We start from the raw sequence: 21,470 nt of genomic DNA on the forward strand, positions 1-21,470 counted from the left end.
GGTGGGATGACTCTCACCTCAATGTATATTGTGCATTAACTGAGATGCAGAAGTAAAAAAATGTACTAAACTAAGTTGAATTAACTTTTTTGTATTTTCCCAGTGGGTGAGATGTACAATTATATCAGAAGATTACTGTACTGCTCTGGTTTTATTCCATAAACTATGGACAACATTTCTTCCAAATTGCAAATAAATTTATTGTCATTTAGAGCATTTATTTGCAGAAAATGAGAAATGGCTGAAATAACAAAAGAGATGCAGAGCTTTCAAACCTCAAATAATGCAAAGAAAACAAGTTCATATTCATAAAGTTTTAACAGTTCAGAAATCAATATTTGGTGGAATAAACCTGGTTTTTAATCACAGTTTTCATGCATCTTGGCATCATGTTCTCCTCCACCAGTCTTACACACTGCTTTTGGATAACTTTATGGCAAATCCTGGTGCAAATATGCAAGCAGATCAGTTCGGTTTGATGGCTTGTGATCATCCATCTTCCTCTTGATTATATTGCATAGATTTTTAATTTGGTAAAAACAAAGAAACTCATCATATTTAAGTGGTCTCTTATTTGTTTCAGAGCTGTATATCAGGCTTGATTTCACGGGGCATGGTCAGTACAAGCCCACTTGGGTTAAGAGCACACTATGGGTAAATGTTTGGCTAAACAATCAATTCTGCTGTTATTGGAAAGTGCTGAATTACTGGAGAGCGAAACACTGGCCTGTGAGTTACAGTCATTCCTGATTTGGGCTTTAAAAAGAGCTGCTGGCTTTCAGAACGTTTGAGTCGTGCTAAAAACAGCAGCAGCAGCCAGCACTTTCCGTGCCTCACTGCTCCACCGCCATGACGCAGCACACACACACACACACAACAAGGGACACGTACACACACGTGGTCCTGCTTGCATCACTATGCCGTGAATGTGGAGTTACGGGCTGCGTAGTGTGTTTTTACAGTCAGAGGCTGTTAAAAGCCAGCGGTGGACGCAAAGGGCAGGGAAGTGTGTCATCAGAGCCGTACGGCCCCGCCCCTCCCCACCCGGCCTTCCAGCAGCAGGAGGAGGCCCAGGGTCAGCCCTGAGGTTGTGGTTCCAGGACCGTGACTTCAGCCGTCTGGAAACTGACATGAATCATTCCCAGAAGCGTTAAGAGCAGCCAAGCTAAAATTAAAAGAGAACAAGAGAAAGACAGACAGACAGACAGACAGACATAAAATAGTCAGTAAAGGTCTTCACAGATGCAGGCTGAGTCGGCCTTAACCTGAGGGACAGAAAAAGGGCAGCGTCAGCAAAAATGAGCGATGTGTTTAAAAACATTACGTGAATTTGTAACAAAAATATGACAATCCTAAGAATGGGTGATATTTTAATATTATGACAACATTGTAACACAAACTTAACCCTTTCACATTTCAAAATGTTACAGGGTTAATTTTGTGTTACAATGTTGTCATAATATTAAAAGATCAAAAGGTTCAATTTGACAGGGTTGAATTTGATGAGTTACAGGTTTGGATGTGATGAGGTTTAATGTTACAGGTTTGGATGTGATGGGGTTAAATGTGACATGGTTAAATGTAATGGGGTTAAATGTGCTGGGGCTAAATGTTACAGGTTTGAAAATGATGGGGTTAAATATGACAGGTTTGAATGTGATGGAGTTAAATGTGACAGGTTTGAATGTGATGGGGTTAAATGTGACAGGTTTGAATGTGATGGGGTTAAATGTGACAGGTTTGAATATGATGGGGTTAAACGCTACAGGGTTGGATGTGATGAGATTCAGTGTGATGGGGTTAAATGTGGTGGGGTTAAATGTAAGAGATTTGGATGTGATGAGGGTAAATGTTACAGGTTTGGATGTGATGAGGGTAAATGTGACAGGTTTTAATGTGGTGGGGTTAAATGTGATGGGGTTAAATGTTACAGGTTTGAGAGTGATGGGGTTAAATGTAACAGTGTTAAATATGTTGGGGTTAAATGTTCCAGAGTGGAATGCGAAAGGGTTAAATATGACAGGGTTGAATGTGACGGGGTTAAATGTTACAGGTTTAAATATGGTGGGGTTAAATGTTACAGGTTTAAATATGTTGGGGGTAAATGTTCCAGGGTGGAATGTGAAAGGGTTAAATATGACAGGGTTGAATGTGAAGGGGTTAAATGTTACAGGTTTGAATGTGATGAGGTTAAATGTAACAGGGTTGAATTTGATGGGGTTAAATGTTACAGGGTTAAATGTGATGGGGTTCAATATGAAATGATTAAATGTGATGGGGTTAAATGTTACACGGTTAAATGTAAATAGAAGAAAAATATGCCAATTTGCAGCTGTGCCACCTTAATTGGTGCAGCAGTTTAGTCCAATCACCTCTGCTTTACTGTTTTATGTGTAATTAGTTTATGTGGCTGTGTGAAAATAGTGGGAGCATTTAAGGTGGAACTAACTTGCTTGAATGATTATAGTGGCTAAAATGATTTTATGGTGGAACTGGCGTCTTTGCATGAATATAGCGTGCATCAATATTGCATGATTTAAGGTGGAACAGAAACTTAAAAATTCAACTTGGCATTGGAAGTAGCTAAATAATTTTAATACACTTTTTAAGGTGGAATGGAATATTAAAGAAGTTTGAGTAAATTTGAAAGAGTTTAAGGGAGGAGTAGACAGTATAAAACTAACAGTGTAGTCTTTTGTCCATTTTTTTACTTGGGACACTTAACTCTTTCTACCACATAAATGCATTTCCAAATCTTTTCCTGCCAAATAGATCCGAACGCCGCTGTGCTCTAATTAACTGTGGTTCAGCAGCACTGAAAAGGCAATCTCTTATCCTCAGGATTACCCTTCGCTTAAAAAGGAGAGCATTCTGTTTTAAATTTCCCTCCAAATCATCCCCATTAATCCTGACCCCATCTGTGAGGGTTCGGGGACTGGAGCAGAGGCCTGCGGGGATCTGCACGCGATTTAGACTCTCTTTCATTCTTCAGATCATCTGCTTTAATTTCTTAGTCTTGTAAGCGTGTTCTTAGCGGCTCTGCGCTGTAATTCAGGCAGAATGCTGTGCAGCAACTTAATGCAGAGTGCTCACAGCTGGATGTGGATGGTGTTCAGGGGTGATGAAGAGGCTTGCTGCCAGAAAAGATGAGCCATACTGTTTGTAGCTGGTCATCACGACACTGTACGCTGACATGACTCACACCAAAACCTTCACTGATTGGTGGAAACTTCACACTAGACCTCAAACAGCTTGGACTGTGTGTCTCTCCACTCTTCATCCAGACTCTGGTTCCTTAATTTCCAAATGAAATGTAAAATTTACTGATGATCAGTGATGGTTTGGAGAGACATGTCATCTGCTAGTGTTGATCCACTGTGTTTTATTATCAAGTCCAAAGTCAGAGTTTTCTTACAGCACTTCATGCTTCCTTCTGCTGACAACTTTTATACAAATGCGGATTTCATTTTCCAGCACTGCAGAAAGTACCAATTGGTTTTTATATAATATTCTTACTGTCTGAGACACAGATTTTTGTGTTTATATTTCATTGTATCATCAACATTAAAATAAATATTTAAACAAATATCACATTTTGAACTGAATTACTGAAATAAAGTAACTTTTCAATGATATTCTATATATTTTTTTATTTTAAGTATTATTATTTTTTTAGTTCTCGCGTTTTTTGTCATAGTTTCGAGAATTCCAGTAAAGAGAGTAACCTAACCTCCCCTTTGCATAACACTAATGAGCATCTGTGATGCTGTGCCTAAAAACATATGGCATGTAAATGGGCGATGCTAAATTGCACACTAAGTGTGAGTAAATGAGTGTGTTGGGTACCCTGTAATGGACTGGCACTCTGTCCAGGGGTATTCCTGATCTATGCAGTGATTTCAGGTGGGCTCTGGAACCAGTGTGACCCACTCACTCAGTTACTTACAGTAAGCTTTTACCATGACTTACACTGTTTACACTGTTTTATAGCTGGTTATAGTAAATTAAATCGCTAAAAGAAAATGTTAATGTTAATGTGAACTCCAGAACTACATTCTACTGTATATAGAAACAGGATTAAGTGATGTGAGATTTTCTTTATAACACTAGAGGGTGCCAGCGCCATCCATTTCACCCCTCTAGGCTCTGTGATTTTCAGCCCTTTCAGCCCTGCAGCAACAGTGCACATAGCAGCTGTCCAATGAAAAACATGTATCTCCAAAACAGCAACCTTCTTAAATTTCAATGGAAGTCAGTGTAAAACGAGTTAATTACAGGTAATTCTGGAGGACTTATGTTGGTCCAATTCAAAATGTTGACACAGTCTAAGGTACAGTTTGTGTGTTCAAATTATGTAATCAACTAAAAAAAGACAAAAAATGGAGATACTTGTTTTTCATTGGACAGTGACGACAGGATCTGAGCTTGATTGGAGAGTTTGGATCATAACTGATTGGATGGGAGTTTAATAATATCTGAACTGTTGCTGTGATTAAATGTTATGTAAAATAAAACCGCCCATAATGTCTATTCCAGAATATTTTTGGATTATTTTTGTCTTGATAACATGTGAATTGTAAGAGCAACATCACTAAGGATGTGAGGACTTCAGTACATTATAAAAAAATAATAGAAATGATTTTAATCAATTAAAGAAAAAGATGGCCTTTCATATCATCACTGTCCAATGAAATAAAACAAGTATCTTCATATTTGTTGATTTTTAGTTTACTCAAATAGTTTACTATAATTATAATTTGAACCGACAAACTGCCCCTTACACAATGCCAAAATTTCTTGATGAACGCACAAATATAATAATAAATAAAAAGAAACTATTTTTTACATTGACTTTCATTGAAAGTTTCCAAGAAGGTTTTTTTTTTCTCTCCAGTAAAGTTGCTGTTTTGGAGATACTTGTTTTTTTTTTTATTGGACAGCAAAGATTTATAATAATGCACACCAAAAATATTCCATGTTTAAAGCAAAACGTACTGTACTAAACAGTACTAACAGTAGTAAAGCAACAAACTTCATATACGGTGCTGTTTGTTCGCGACAGAAAGCCTACTATGCTGGACTAACTGAAGCAGAACATCGCCACTGCCTGGGAAGCTGTGAGTGCGGAAACTTGCGACAAGCTGGTCAAATCGATGCCGCGGAGACTTCAGGCAGTCATACAAGCCAAGGGGGCAGCCACAAAATACTGAGAAAGTGATGATTGTAATTATAATAAAAATTATTCTAATTCAATGAAACGGTTTCTCCATTATTCTAATTCAATAAAACAACAGTGTCACAGTTAAATGGCCTAAATGGGCCTTTTGGAAAGCTCAGCTGAGCAATTTTTTTCCAGGTAACGAGTTCTGTGATTAGTCTAACGAGTAGGACAGGTGCGGTGAACACCTGATTTGCTTTCTGCACAAAAAATGCATTCAAAGAATTTCATGATTGCACTATTTCAAATTATTCTAATTCGTTGACCAGCACCGTATATATATATATATATATATATATATATATATATATATATATATATATATATATATATATATATATATATATATATATATAATAACCTTTTTTGTTCAGTTTTGCATGAGAATTGCTAACATTAAGCAATTACAGTGAACTAAAGTGAAATAGGTAACTCTTGCTCTTCCTTTCCTGGGGCGGTCCTGATAAGAGCCAGTTTCATCAGAATGTTTTTGATGGTCTTTTTGACTGCACTTGAGGATACTTTCAACATTCTTGAAATGATTGATTGATTGACCTTTATTTCTTAAAGTCATTTTATTTTCTTTACTTAGTTGAGTAGTTCTTGCCATAATATGAATTAGAACATTACTGAAATAGAGCTATTCACTGTATAACAACTACTTCTTCACAACTTTACAAGTGATGCTCTCAAACACATTAAGAGAAAAGAAATTCAAGTAATTAACTCTTTAAACAAGTTCAGCACAGCTGTTAACTGAATGCCTGAATTTAAGGTGACTCTGTCTCTCTATATAAAGCTGCCTATTTTGAGGAAATCTGGTTTACTAAATAACAATCATGGTTCTGGTCTTTTTTATCTTTTGGCTGTAATTTTGTTAAATTTGTATATTTACACTCGTTTTTACACATCTGAAGCAGTGATTTCACTCACACACTGTCATGTTTGCCCTTTTTGCATTTGATCAGCAGGTTTAACCCCCTTTTGAACCCCTCCAGTGTGTTCATCTCTAGAGGAAATACAGTAATTTCGTAATTTCGAGACGACTTAATTAGCCTCTCGCTTCTCTTTGCGGCGCTAACTGCTTTGATTCGAGCTTCATGAATACGGTCAATACGGCGTGACGTGCGCTAACTTATCTGCGTCTAATAAGAGTCCTTGGGCCTGCTGTTAGGAGGAGCAGGTACATTAGCTTATTACAGCATAATCACTGCCAAATTACTGCAGAGTAATCATTTTCTAATAGCTATTAGTTCTGTCCCGGAGGGGGTTTGGATCATGATAAATTAAACTTTGGCATTATGCAAATAGTGGGCGATGAGATGCTGAGGGAGGGCTGCTGACTGAAGGACTTTATGAATGTGGAGGGATTCCTCTGTCAGGCCAGAGGCCGTGCTCAAGAAATAGTCCAGCTCTATAATACTCCCGATTTAGTCTATATTACGTCTTTAGTTAGAACTGTGTTGTGATGCTTTGAGTTTATTCTCTAAGGCTACGTTCACATTACCAGGCAGAAGTGACTAAAAAAGTTTTTTTTTTGCTTAATGTGGCTCAAATCAGATTTTTTTCATGGCTGTGTGAACGTGCCAAATCCGTTTTTTTTTTTCTTTTTTTCAAATCAGATTTGAGTCACTTCCATATGTGGTCCTAATTCAGATATGTATCTGATCCAAGCACATGCAACATAAATGTGAACAGTAAAATTTGAATTTGTCTCTCGTACTCACACATCTCTTGGTGCAGCTGTGCACCTATAGCTATATTTGAGTAGATTTTAGACCACGATTTGAGTAAAATTTCCTAAAATACCTAAAAAAGCCGATACACTAAATAAGGTAATGCCCCCAAACCACACTTATCTTCAGTGTGTAGTCTTGCCCACCAGGGTTACATTCCTTTAGGTATATTAAGTTATATTTTTTATTTTATATTATATTTTTATATAAATAGTTGACTGCCTTTCCACTGTGTTGTAGGCTATAAGAGCACGTTATAATTTTATTTACTGCAACATGTGACTTCAAGCTGACTGAGCTGGATGAAAATAAGCACACTTTAAAATTTACACAAATTAAAAGTTATAAATTACCAGGCTTACAAGAGTTGTGAGGGACAGGCAAGGTCAATAACAAAAAAAAAGTCAGGCAAAGCAGGATCACAATCGATCAGTCCAGCAAAACAAAGAAGAAGGCAAAAGAGGAGTAAAAAAAACAGTCAGCAACAGGTAATCAATAGATGGGCAAGGCAAAAGATGAAAAACAGAAATACAAAAAAGGGTTAGTAACAAATAGTCAAAAACACCAGAACACGTTGTACAAGAGCTAGGAAAACTTGATTCAATACTCAGCAAAGAACTGAGCAAACAAAGGAGTATATATACTAGGGAGGACAGGTGGAACCAATTAGTAACTCAGAGTCAGAACGCAATAGAGTCATGTGATCAGTGGAATCAGGGATGTTTGGTGTGGGTTCAGACTGAAAAATGGGTCCTGATCCGACAGACTAACAGTGTCAGTATTGACAATACTTAAAAAAAAAACCACTTGAAAAATAGGTAACACTTTCAGTGTGGCACTTTATCTGAACTGAGAATCACAGATGAATTCAACTTTATTATAAAGTTAAACTGACTGCAGTGAATCAGACACTTACTGTATCTTCCTGTAGCTTCTGGCATAAACAACCTGCTGGACACCCGGGACTCAGACCTGAAGCCCACCTCTGGAGACCCTGTGTGTAGTGCTGAGCTGGGCTCTGACTGGGGCCCACCCTCAGGCTAAACTGCAGGAATGCTGATTCATCCTGCACAAACACAGACACACACACACACACACACACACACACACACAGTTCACTGCAAACTCATCATTACTGTAAAAAGAAAAAAAAAACATCCCCAGCATTAAAACTATAAAAGATTATTTTTTATTTACCTCTCTGCATTAAAGAGCCAATATTCCTTATTATGAGCCCTTCCTACAAATAAGCATATATCAAATATATAAAAAAAATCAGTTATTCTTTCTATTTTTATTTCAAACATTGTTTTTACATTAAAACTACATGTATTTAGACTTAGACCTGGATGGATGGAATGGTTTGTCCTGTAGTTTGGACCAATGGAGGTTAGCTGGTGTTGGTCTTAATTGGTGGCACCTGAAAGCAATTACAAGGACTACTTAAGCTCTCTGGAGATGAGCTGACTGCACTTAAGGATACTTTTATTTACCTTAATTTCTTATATATAAGTATTTTTTTTTTTACTTGGTTAAGAGGTTCTTGCCATTATATGGATTTTTATGTATTAAGCTATTCACTATATACCCACTCTACCTCTTCACAACTTTTGAACTGATGCTCTCAAACACATTAAGAGACAAGAAATTCAAGTAATTAACTCTTGACGAGTTCAGCACAGCTGTTAACTGAAAGCCTGAATTTCAGGTGACTCTACCTCATAAAGCTGATTGAGAAAATCCAGCCAAGTTAGCAAAACTGTCACACCGGACAGAGTTGTCTCCCCAGCCTACCCCTCCACAGACCCCAAGCTCACTTGGGTTGCCAAGCTAAGGACACAGTACCTAAATGGGCAAGTGCAAGAAAAGTTCAATAACTACTGCCAGTGCAAGCAACGTTATAAAGCAGCTCATGTGGATTTTCTATAACTTGTTCTGCAGTTAGCTAGCTAGATTTATGCACCGCTAGCTATGTTAGCTCAAGGTAAGTATGTAATATTGAAAAAAGGTCCCAATGCTCTGAAAATACACATCCTAGAATTGGTGCTATTAGGTTATAGATCCCAATAATATAATAATATTAGTTTAGCTGCCCTCACTGGTGTCAAGTGAAATGAGTGAAGACTGGAAATAAACAGATAAATAGCTAATGCTAGCTATCTGCTTGGAATGGCCATGAGTGAAATGTTTAACTTACCGTTAACTCTGTACTCATGATGTAAGAAATCGTGCAACATATAATCACATTCGTATCTAAATTGAGTTAATATAGAGACTAACTTTATATATCAATTTTCGGCATAGTCATCGCACCAGGGCTGGAGTAGTATTAGCATTAGCCGCTAAACGCTGTTTCCCCGTTCAGAGTTGAGCATTATCAGCCTGTAGCCAGCTTCTAACCCCGGTTAGCACTGCTGGACTAGCATTAGCATTAAATGTTAATCACGCTCGCTATCTCCCTGTTCAAAGGTGAGTATTATCAGCCTGTAGCCTGCTGCTAACTCCGGCTAGCACTGCTAGAGCGGTTAGCCGCTAATGCTAATGCTAATACTCCAGCCTTAGTGCTTTAATTCTGGAATCTAAGCTTACTGTAAATAAATAAAAGCACTTTACTCACCCAAATAAACAGTTTTCAGGAGAGAAATATGTGTAAATTAACATCCACGGTTTGTTTGACTTTTTTTTTTTTTTTTTTTACAGTTTTGTTTACTTATCTTAGCTTTACTTAACTTAGTTAGCTAAGTTACCTACCCCCACCATAATCACCACCCAGTGGTGAGACCTGCTGCATTAGAAGTTCCTTTTAGTGTCTCTTAAAATGCGCCTTATAATCCAGTGCACCTTATGTATGAAAATAAAATGTTCAGAAAATAGGTGTTCATTGATAGTATGCCTTATACTATGGTGCATCCTTAGCTGTAAAAGCTTATTCAGTATGGAGCCTGAATTTGACTCAGTTGAAGCACTGGGGTGTTACCAGTAGAGGGTGTGTAACCACCAGCGAGAGTCACCAGCAGCTCAGAGCTGTGTGGAAACTTACTGACACTGTGCAGGATCAGTTCAGGCCACTGGATCAGCTGCTGATGGCAAATCCAAACTGAGCCTTCTCTTCAGATGTGTTTAAACTCAGTGTAATGCAGAAGAGCTTATATTTATATATATACATATATAGAGCTATAAATGACTCAGCGTGTGCTGTGTGTTTGCAGTGTGGGGCCTCCTCTCTACTCTCACTAATCGTTCTGAATTGAGTTTAATTTCATGGCTAAACGGCCGAAACTTAAACTGACAGGAGTGTCGTATTCCTGTGCCTATTCTTGATTTGTGAGTCATGTTTTTGGACGCAGCCGGGCGGCCGCAGACTGTGGCGGCTGCTGGACAGGCCGTGCGGAGCGGGGCTGTTTTCAGTACGTTCTGCTCAGACTGGATGGCTTATTTTTATATAGTCTGAAACCATACATGTCAGAAATCACATCATCCTTCTGCTTTAATTCTTCCCGTTTTGGGAAACCTCAGTTTGCATCTGGTGACAAATGAGTAGCTCTGGCTTGTGTGGTGTGAGGTCAAAGGTCGTGCTGAAATGTTGTTTTGGTGATTTAAGATGTTAAAAATATTTCTAGGTTTCATCCAGTACCCTCTGGAAATAATGCAGATTCTAAAGATTTACACGGAACAAACACATATTACACAATTACACAAATAGAGTACTGTTAGCTTTCACTATAAAGAAGAAATTTTAGTACTTTTTTTTTTTTTTTTTACAGTATTCTCTTTTATGATGAAGGGTTTTAGCCATGTTTGCAAATCTGCCAGCCTGATCATTCTTTTAAGTGGTTAATAATACATTTTGTTTTTAAAAAGTATGTTTTCTTAAAATTTAAACAAAATTTAATTTAGCTATCCCCTCCCTGAAGACACTTGCTGCATGATCAGCAATTAATAATATTAATTTATTCACTTATTTCACTTAATATTTCTCATATTGTCATGTTCTCATTCTGTTCTGTGTCTCTCCTGTCTGTCTCTGTGTTTTCCTCCATTTCTCCGTCTTAAGTGTTTTCACCTGTGTTCATTTGTAGCTCCACCTCCTTGTTACCTGTCCCCGGGTGTTTCCTGTTACTTGTGTGTGTGTATATATATATATATATATATATATATATATATATATATATACATAGGCGTGGTAGTGGGGGGAAAAGTGGACCTGACTACCCAGGGCCCGAGTAGGAAGAGGGGCCCATGAAAATCCATGTTCCTTGTGTGTTGGCACGGATAGGGGCCCACTGACATTAAGAATGTACAGGGCCCAGAATTTGCTGCTACGCCCCTGTATATATATATATATATATATATATATATATATATATAGTTACTTGGGTTCAATGTCAGTTTTTGTACGTTTTTTTATGTTAGTTCAGGTTGCCTGTGTTTTTATGTATACCCAGTTTCTGTTTCTGTATTGGGTTTATTATTTGTTTTATTTGTTTATAAATACATTTACTCGCATTTTCGCATTGTTGGCACACTTATACGAGGAAAGGCTTGAGCTGTCCATGCTGTTGTGGTAAAATATTGTTATCCATATAATGACTCTGATTAATACACAAACAGTGAAAAAGCTGGGAAAAGGACACAGTATTCTGATAATGAACCTTATATTTTCATTTCTAATTGAGAGTTCTGTAACCCGATGAAAGTTTAAACGATTTGTAATAAATCTGAAAAACAGTAACACGTGTGCTCAGCAGTATTTTGTTGTCTCATTAATGGTGCTGACACACTCTGCTCTTCATTTCTCTGATCAGCTCTCAGCCTTTCAGCCACATTCACAGTGCTGTGGCTTCATAATGAAGACCAGCAATCCACAAGCACACACATACTCATACACTCATATACTAGTGCATCTCAAAAAAAAAAAAGAATATCATTAAAAAGTTACCTTTTTTTTTACTATTTCAGTAATTCAGTCTAAAATGTGAAATTCATATATTGTATAGATGTATTAAACACAGAGTGATCTATTTTAAGGGTTTATTTATTTTATTGTTGATGATTATTATGACTTACAGCCAATGACAACCCCAAAAATCAGTATCTCAGAAAATGTAAATATTATATAGGATCAATTGGTATTTTTGGAAGTGTAAGCAGAGTGCCAATTCCTGCTGGAAAATGAAATCTGCATCTCCATAAAAGTTGTCAGTAGCAGAGGGAAGCATGAAGTTCTGTAAGATTTTGTGGGAAAACAAAACTGCACTGACTTTAGACTTAATAATAAAACACAGTGGATCAATACCAGCAGATGACATGTCTCTCCAAATCATTACTGATCATCAGAAAATTTTGCATTTCATTTCAAATTGTTCTGTATAGCAGAGAAAACACTGGTAGGACTGGGAGTCACTAGTTTAACTGGTTAAATAAATACAGGTGTGTTATAAACCTGATGAAGATTGCTGGTGTTTTAGTTTTCCTGAAATCAGATCATAAAGATCTCAGAAGCTTATTTTAGCTAATTTCAGAATATTAACCTCAGAAATATGTTTATTTAATCTGATCTGTAGATGGGATAGAGCTGTAAATAAGGAGGAATAAGGATCGTCCCAGAGCTGGGTGTTTATTCTGGTGAACTGCAGGCCGGTTTCCCCTGATTACACTCCCTAATGGCTCATGAACTGCAGCTGCAGGTGGCCAGTGTAAATACCGCAGGTGAAGCTGCTGCCTGCCCCCTCTGGAACAGAGTCAGCGCTGTTAGCTCTAACTATGTTAACTGCAGTCATTACAATCATTTACAACTTACCCAAGCAGTCAGACATATGGAGGTATAGCATAAAAAATACGCCATAAATCATAAAAGCAGCTTTCATACAGGTTTCCAAGTGAAAGCCCAGCCAAGTTCTGCAGAGACTTGTATTTGTAAGGCGGATGAAATACAGGCAGAAAGCTTTCATTAGTTTAAATAATAAACGATCATAAACTGTTTTTACACCAGCATTAGAAATCTTTAACATTTTAATGTCCTTATCAATGGACAACCAATGGGATATTAAAAAAATAAGGCTCCTTAATAAAGGGTAAGTTAAGGTTTATTATATAAAATAATATAGATGTTTGATATGTTAGTATACACAACATCATGATTACTGGATAAATAATTAATCACAGTATGTGGAGTGAAAACTGAAAAGTCATGCTATGGAAAGACACAGCATATATGTAATGTATGTCTGCTGATTGGTTGGGTTGGGTTAAGTTAAACACCTTCTTTAATAAGATACAGTGACTCAAAATGTTTTTACCCAACAGCAGAGTAGATATTTAAGTGTTAAAGAATCCATTTGGATGTCTTGTCAGAATCAAACAACCAACTAATAAGCTCTATTAGAAATAAAAGTTATAATAAATAGAGCAAAATATTTTATTATAAAAAGAATATGTGTGTAGCCAAATCATTATCTGCCACATTTTTTTAAAAGTAAATAAACTGCTGAGAGATTTCTAAGCTTCAGGCAGAGGAAGAAATAAATTATTTAATAAACAGGTATGACAGGTATCTCTCTTTCATCTTGTTGCAGGATAATAAATCAGTTGTAGTTCTATTATGTGAAAAAATATAAAACAAATGAAACAGAAGTGTATTATATGTATATGTACATTTGGGATCTCACAACGTAGAGCTACAATATGCAACAAAGTCAGTGGTCAGTGAGTGTCTACCTGTAATTTAAATAATTACAATAACCCCAAAATAAACATAAAGTGAGTGTCTACCTATATAACTACCTATAGATACTCCTACTTCTCTACAGGTGTAAAGCACTGCATTACATTTAGATGCAAAATGTGCATATGCAAATGAGGTCCAAGTTGGGTTGGGATGGAGTAAAAGAAGTTAAAAAGAAAAAGGGAAAAAAAGAAAAATGTATCATCAAAAAATGACTGCGCCATAAAACGCAGAGCTATTAGACGCACGCGCGGGCGCGCGCGCACACACACACACACACACACACAAACACCAGACAGCCACCTCCGCTGTTGTTTTCATTTCATCCCTCCTTCTCTTCTCTTCTCCTCTCCGTCGCTGCTGTTAGATCTAAAGTCTGGCTCTCGTGCGGCTGCTGCTGTCATCCATGCGTTTAATAGACTGTAGAGAGAGAAATATAATAAAGAGAGAGAGAGAGAGATCTACAAACAAAAATGCAGAAGACGCGGAGACGGTTCTGCTGAGCACACAGCCCCAGTGCTGCTGCACGAGCCATGAGCCCGGACGTCCAGCCTTGTAATAATAGCCCGAGAGAGGGACGAGCACAGCCGGCTGCGCGAGCCAGCCAGAGCACCCCCCTGCTGTCCTGTCTCCTGTCTCCCCTCCTAAACGACCCCTAATGGCACCGCTGTGCACCAACAGTTCCTGCTATAGCTAAGTGCCAGCCAGCGCTCAAAGCTGCATGCATCCTGCCCTCTGTAGCTGCGCGTGAGGGGGGCATCTCATCTCTCTGCTGGGATTGGATTGCCTCGCCTGGGACATTTCTGCATTCTGCATGGGCTTTTTGGTCACTTGTCCCAAGGAGAAGGAGAGGGGTGCTGTTTGGGGGGCGTGGGAGGTAGTGCGTGCGCGTGTGTATGTGTGTGCATATGTGTGTATGTGTGTGGGGGGTGGTTTATTGGCTGATTTGCTGATTTGTTGGTTTGTTGGATTGGTGTGCTCGTGCATCCAACCAAGACTGGACCAGACAGAACTAGCGTGTACCACCAGAGTGGATTATTTTAAAGGATTGCTTCCCAGCAAAAGGAGCATGCATATGCATATGGAGGAGCAATAAACAAACAAACAACAACAACAACAGCAGCAGCAGCCAGAGCAGAAACAACACAGTAGCAGCAGCAAAGCAGCAGCAGCCAGAGATGACCAGGCGATGAACTAACAGAACTGCAGAGCTGCTGCTGCCAAAATAACAGAAACACAGAAAGCCTGCCTGCAAGCTACAACTTTTAGAGGAGGAGGAGAAGGAGGCGAGAAGCAGCAGCAGCAGGAGGAGGAGGAGGCAGAGGAGGAGGAGGGAGGAGGGAGTGCTGGCTTGGAAGTTTGGCTTGGAAATGGTACGTTTAACAAATCAATTTCATTTATCCATCATTTATTTCGTGCGCCTTCCAGCACGCACCTTAATGATAAGCCGCAATAATTAGGAGGAGTATGCACTATGTTAATGCTCTGTTTCTTTATGCACTGAGTGTTTATGCACTGTGTGTTTGTATATATGTATTTATATGCGTCTCTGCACGTGTATGCACGCAAAAAATCAAGCTAAACGACGTACTGTCACGAAATTTTGCTCGTTTAAGTCACGCAAGCCAGCTAACGTTATAGGCTTAATGCAGTGGTAAGAGTGTCCCGCAGTGAAAGTTAAGCGCGAGGAACAAACACAAGCAAATAAACAAGCAAAGAAACAAACAAATAAACAAACAAATTGACAACCCTTTCAAAAAACACAAAAATACACATACATACCGTATATGCTGTTAAAAAGGTGAGAATTATAACTTATAACGCATGTGTTAAGCTTCAGCTCCAGCAGAAATATGGCCGCAGGCTCGCCGGCATGAATTTGTACCACCACGCCGACAGAGGCGCACCCTCGCCGGGGAGCAGCCTCTGCCACACCGCGGTAGCTCCCGCAGCCCGAAGCACGGCTAGCTGCGGAGCTTCTCAAGCTCAAGTTCATGTACACACTCTCTCTCTCACACACACACACTGTCTCACACTCCTATTTCACATGATTTTAATGTCTGACAGACAGTAACTAACCTAAACGGTCTAAATTATGTAGAAACACTTTAAAAAGTATAGTTTACCTTAGCAAAACAGCACCGGCTAAACTAATCAATTCTACACCGACATTAAGAAGCAGGACGGCGGGCAAGTGCCAAACTCCTGCCCGGCGACTCACTTCCACAGCCGGTCTGCTGCATTTCTAAACACTTTATTTCGCTGACAGTCGCTTTTAAAGCAGCTTTAGGCGTTTTAAAGACTTTAAACTCTTTAAAATCTTCTTAAAATGAGCTATGACATTCTGAAAGTGTGTTTATTCAGGAAGTGTCTGTCTTCCTCTTCGTGGTTTTCAATTCATTTCTAAAAGCTGTGAGTGGGTTGTATTTATTAAACCCCTAATAATAATCCGCATTTTTATTATTTTTAGATGTATATTGTGCTGTTTTTATGTTTAAACATAATGACGCTGAAAGTTGTTTGAAAAGGACTGCACAGGCTGAAGAAATGTTTGAGTTAAAAAAGAAAAGAAAACAAATGTTTGTAGTAAACTAATAAATATTTGGTGTTTTTTCATAGATTTCATAGATTCACAGATTAGTGCCATAATTATGGACCAAATTATTAGGCTAATATATTTTTCTGCACCAAACATGGATAAAAAATATAATACATACAAATTGCCACTATTCCTCAAATGCATTTAGTCAGCCAAGAGTTGTTGGGTGTTTAGTTTATTTTTGGTAGTTTTTATTAGCGTAATTTTTTGGATGTTGCAAACCTACTGTAGGCCTAATTAAACAATTAGATCACATTAGTTTCTAGAGTTCTATAGAAACTGTCTAGTTTTATTTTTCACCTTATTAATTATGTTTAAGACATTTTTAAAAAGGACGGCATTACTTAAAAAAATGTTTCAGTGAAAAAAGACAAAAACACAAAAAATGCAAATGATTTTCCAGCCTTATTTCAAATGTTTTCAGGTGTTTTTTTCTTTTATACATATATTTATTGACAAAACACACGTTATCTTAATAAAACAATATTTGTTAGTGTTTTAAATTGACTAACTAAAAACACAAAAAAAGTATTGGAATAAGTTTTATTTAACATATGATAGTTCTGAAAACTGTTTCATTACTTTTAAACGACTGCTTTAGTAAAGAAATGTTTTTCTGAATGTAATTTATCAGTCAGTCTAGAAATGTTTGGTGTTTATTCTATATATGTTTTTGCTACATTTCCAAAGCTAATTTAGGCCTAACGGGCCTCTTTGGCAGGTCTTGGATGGAATACATTTAGGAAACCTAAAGTGGAAGTGGAAACCTTATGGAGTTGTATTGTCTAACTATACTGTGTATACAAAATATATTATATTATATTATATTATGTTATATTATATGACCTGTAGATCTATGGGGGGCTGGCATACTGAAGACTTTAAAGGTCAAAAGTTAATTATACTATATATGTATATATGACTTATACAGTACATAGGATAAAAATTTGTTTTGTTTTCATGATTTTTCATGAAAGATCTAGCAAAAGCCAAGGCTACCAAAGTTTTTTTTTGTGATCACAGTTTATTTTTCATGAGAATGCAAATAGATAAATATATAAAATATATAAACGTTGTTATCTCCACAAATGTACTTATCCTAAGCTGAGATCACAAACAAAAGGAAGTTTTTGTAATTTTGTAAAAACATTTGTCTTTGGGACATATCATCTGGCTATTTTGAGATTGCAAGAAAAAAAAGTTTGTGATCATGTCATCAAATACCGTTCTAAAAAATATCAATAACTCATGGCTTTTATGGGCTCTCATTGAAACTGTCTGCGTTTCATTTTTCACTTTATCCATTTTGTTTTATTTACATGCAAACAGAAGGCTTTTCAGTTCCTCGCAAGCTATAAAAGTCCAAATAACCCTAATCCTTCATAACGTTTGAGTACTGGGGTAAAAGAGGCAGCACAGTCTGCACTGTAGTGTACGGGTATAAATTTAAATGAAGTATTAGCTCTGACTGCTGAGCAGGTGTTTTTCTACTTTGTTACCTCATATAAGCTGCTGGGCCATATTTCCCCCCGCGTGAACTCAGAAAAGTTCCACTTTGAATCTGAACATGGATTCAGAAACAGATTACTCAAATTAAAACTCCATTGCCGTCTTTTCTGGGCCTTTAGCTGGAGCCTTTGTTGCCAAGCAGCCTACAAAAGTTGGAGAACTTTCTGCACTGGTGTTGTTGGAGGACGTCTGGTTGATATGTAAACTCATTGTGGTTTTGTTCGTGTTGAATCACCGCCTACAGTGTTTATAAAAGTCCAGCGTGGATACAAATGAACACTTTGGTCATTTATTATGCTGAGGTTCATGTATAAATTGCATAGGGTGCAAGTCGGGGTACACCCAGCACAGGGCGCCAGTCCATTACTGGCAAATAAGCACTGAGTTGATTTATGATTGTAGATGTTAATTTGGGGCTTAGTTAGTTCATCAACGCTATGGATGCTAAATCAGCACTGCCTGATTTAATCTAAAACTATAGACTATGGTTTATAGGCAGGTTATAGGCAGGAATTAATTATCATTAATATCTTTATTAATTAGTGCAACACTGTAGTGTTCATAGAAGACATATTTCCCTGTGAGGTTGATCACACATCAATGCACCAATTATTAATTTAATGTCATTTTAACCCCAGAGCAGCCATTCAATTTGACCTCAATAGTTAATTGTAAGATTGTGTCATATTGTGTAATATTCATTACTATAAAAGATGAGTAGCCAATAAAAGAATTAATGCAGTGCTGTTAAAGTAACCCCCAAAATGTAACATGTTAATGCAGCAAAGTTTTAAGCCCATATTTTGTTTAATTAAGCACTGTGAAGAGTTAAATCATCTCTGTAAGTGTTCATGTTACTCTATAATAAAAAACACTTAAAGAGTTGAAAAGCACTGTAGGAGTTAATGCAAAACTGTAAAATATAAAGCAACAGTGGTAGAAATGATACAACACTATAAGCGTTAAAGCAATGCTGTAATAGAGATAATGCAACACTGTAAGAGATAATGCACCACTAATAAATAATGCAACAGTCCAAGAAATTTTGCAACAATATTTGACACTAAAATATAAAACAACAGTGCAAGAAATAATGCAGCACTGTAAGAAATAATGCAACACCGTATAAGTTAATGCGACAATGGAATAGACAATCCAAAACTGTACAAAATAATGCAACAGGGTTAATGCAATACTTAAACAGTTAACGGGAGAGTTAATTTAGTACCAGATGAGTTAATGCAACACTGAACAATAATGCAACACTACACATTTTGAAAGTTACTAATTCAGCACTGTAACTGCTAAGTCAACATTGTTACACTAGAGAAAAACAAAGAATGCAACTCTGTCAGAATATTGTATGGGTTTGTTTTAAGCATTAATGCACCACTGCAAACATTATGAGAGTTAGTCTAATGTAGAGAGTTAATTCAGCACTGGCCCATTAATCCACTACTGTAAGAGTTGCTGCGGTCCTATGTAAGAGTCAACTCAACACTGAGAGTTACTTCAGCATTGTAAGTGTTAATTCATTATTGTGAGTTATTTCAGAATGGTAAGTTGATTCAGCATTGTTAAAGTAAATTCTGCATTTTGTGAGTTGGTTTAGCATTGCAGCATGCAGCAATGCAGGTACATTTAGCATTAAGAGAGTTGATTCTGTACTGTAAGTGTCACTGCAGCACTGCCTGTTTGAGAGCTAATTCAGTACTGAGAATTAATTCAGTGGGAGAGTGAGATTGTAAGAGTTAATTCAGTACAGTGGGAGGGTGAAAGTGTAAGAGCTAATTCAGTACTGTGAGGGTTAATTCAGTACAGTGGGAGGATGACAGTTAATTCAGTAGAGTTGGAGGGTGAGAGTTAATTCAGTGCTTTGGGAGGGTGAGAGTTAATTCAGTACTGTGGGGAAAGTGAGGGTTAATTCAGTATTGTGGAAGGGTGTGAGTTAATTCAGTACTGTGGGATAGTAAGGGTTAATTCAGTACAGTGGGAGGGTGAGAGTGTAAGAGTTAATGTTGCTCGTGGCTGATATAATTTGGCCTGAATGGGCGCTGTGGGTGACGCAACGTCCGGCGCTCGGTGTATGTCAGCACAGAGGGAGAGAGAGAAATAGAGAGAGGGAGGGAGAGAGAGAGAGAGAAATAGAGAGAGGGTGGGAGAGAGAGAGAAATAGAGAGAGGGAGGGATAGAGAGAGAGAGAGAGAGAGAGAGAGGAGCGCGCGGCGCTGTAGTGCTGCACTTGGGCGCGTGTTTGAAACCGGACTACAGCGGTGCGCAGACGGGGGACGGGGCGGCTGCGTGAACGCGCACGGGAGCGCGGATGAAGCGAGAGTTCCTGCTTCCTTAACTTCTTGCGCGCGCCGTTTTTTTTTGTTGGGACGGGCTATCACGTCATTTCATTCCTCCCTCTTCTTCATTTCTTCTCCTCCTCCTCCTCCTCCTCCCTCCATTTCCTAAATGGAAGTGCGCGCTTTGTGCGCGCCCCCGCTGCTCTTCGTCCCGCCTGCACGCGCTCACTTCTTTCCCGTCGTTTTTCTCACCGCTCGCGCCGAGTGGAAGTGAGAGAGTGTGTGAGAGAGAGAGAGAGAGAGAGAGAGAGAGAGAGAGAGAGAGAGAGAGAGAGATACAGAAGAGGAGAGAGAGAGACACACACACGGGGAGAGAGAGAGAGTGAGGGGGTGTCCTGAAGCTGCTGGAACCTTTCTGCTGGAGAGGAGGAAGAGGAGGAGGAGGAGGAGGATGATGGTGATGATGATGATGATGATGAAGATGAAGGTGGTGATGATGATGATGATGGTGGTGGTGATTAACTGTGAAGAATGCTCCACTGACTGATCGCTCACTCTCTGCTCTTCGAGACTCGCTCCGTTATTTTTCGCAAAAATGATGTATTCTCCTCTCTGCCTGACTCAGGTAAACAGCTCGGCTTTGTTTGTTTATTTGTTTGTTTGTTTGTTTGTTTACTGGTCACACAGAGGCAGTGCTGGGAGCTTTAGTGCAGAAGAAAAGGGCGGGCTAGGAAAAGTGCAGAAGCTGAGCTGGAGACGAGCCACAGAGTCCTGAGCTGAACTGCTGTACTCCTCTATAACTGTACTATAACTTTAATATAACTGTACTATAACTATAATATAACTATACTGTAACTCTAATATAACTGTACTATAACTATACAATAACTTTAATATAACTGTACTATAACTATAATATAACTATACTGTAACTCTAATATAACTGTACTATAACTATACAATAACTTTAATATAACTGTACTATATCTGTAGTATAACTATAACATAACTGTACTATTACTTTACTATAACTGTTCTAAACTTTAATATAACTGTACTATAACTGTAGTATAACTTTATTAAAACTGTACTGTAACTATATTGTAACTGTAGTATAACTATACTATAACTATACAATAACTATACTGTAACTTTACTATAGCGACAATACAACTGCACTATAACTATAATATAACTGTTACTATAATATAATCTCACTATAATATAATTGTAGAAAAGCTACATAATTACATTAATATAACTGTAGTATAACTGTAATAAAAACAAAAAAAACTTTAGTATAACAGTGCTATAACTTTATTATAAATGTCATATAACCAGTATAACTGTAATTTTACTGTGGGATAACAACTGTAACTGTATAGTTATAGCA

The 21,470-nt window shown here is 37.9% G+C and overlaps 1 protein-coding gene and 1 long non-coding RNA gene across 4 annotated transcripts in view; one reads left to right on the forward strand and one right to left on the reverse strand.

The window, feature by feature from the left end:
• Positions 1-202: 202 nt before the first annotated feature.
• Positions 203-15,666, reverse strand: LOC111192612 (uncharacterized). Of its 2 annotated transcripts, XR_002650029.2 has the most exons (4): positions 15,461-15,666; positions 13,982-14,098; positions 7,871-8,020; positions 203-1,265 (listed from the first exon to the last, which is right to left on the reverse strand). It is a non-coding gene; the product is annotated as an uncharacterized LOC111192612 (long non-coding RNA). The 2 variants fall into 2 exon arrangements; XR_002650028.2 differs by lacking the exon at positions 15,461-15,666 and having other exon boundaries at positions 13,982-14,723.
• Positions 15,667-20,003: 4,337 nt separating this feature from the next.
• The window catches only part of nfic (nuclear factor I/C), a 200,365-nt gene continuing 198,898 nt past the window's right edge, over positions 20,004-21,470 (forward strand). The window contains exon 1 of one of the 2 annotated variants that reach the window (XM_022670218.2): positions 20,004-20,702. In XM_022670218.2, the coding sequence (XP_022525939.2) occupies positions 20,673-20,702 (30 nt within the window). In that variant the 5' untranslated portion in view covers positions 20,004-20,672. The remainder of the gene's footprint in view (positions 20,703-21,470) is intronic. The other variant, XM_022670219.2, reaches the window with a different exon arrangement.

This window comes from Astyanax mexicanus, chromosome 12, assembly GCF_023375975.1.
Source record: "Astyanax mexicanus isolate ESR-SI-001 chromosome 12, AstMex3_surface, whole genome shotgun sequence".
NCBI lineage: Eukaryota > Metazoa > Chordata > Actinopteri > Characiformes > Acestrorhamphidae > Astyanax > Astyanax mexicanus.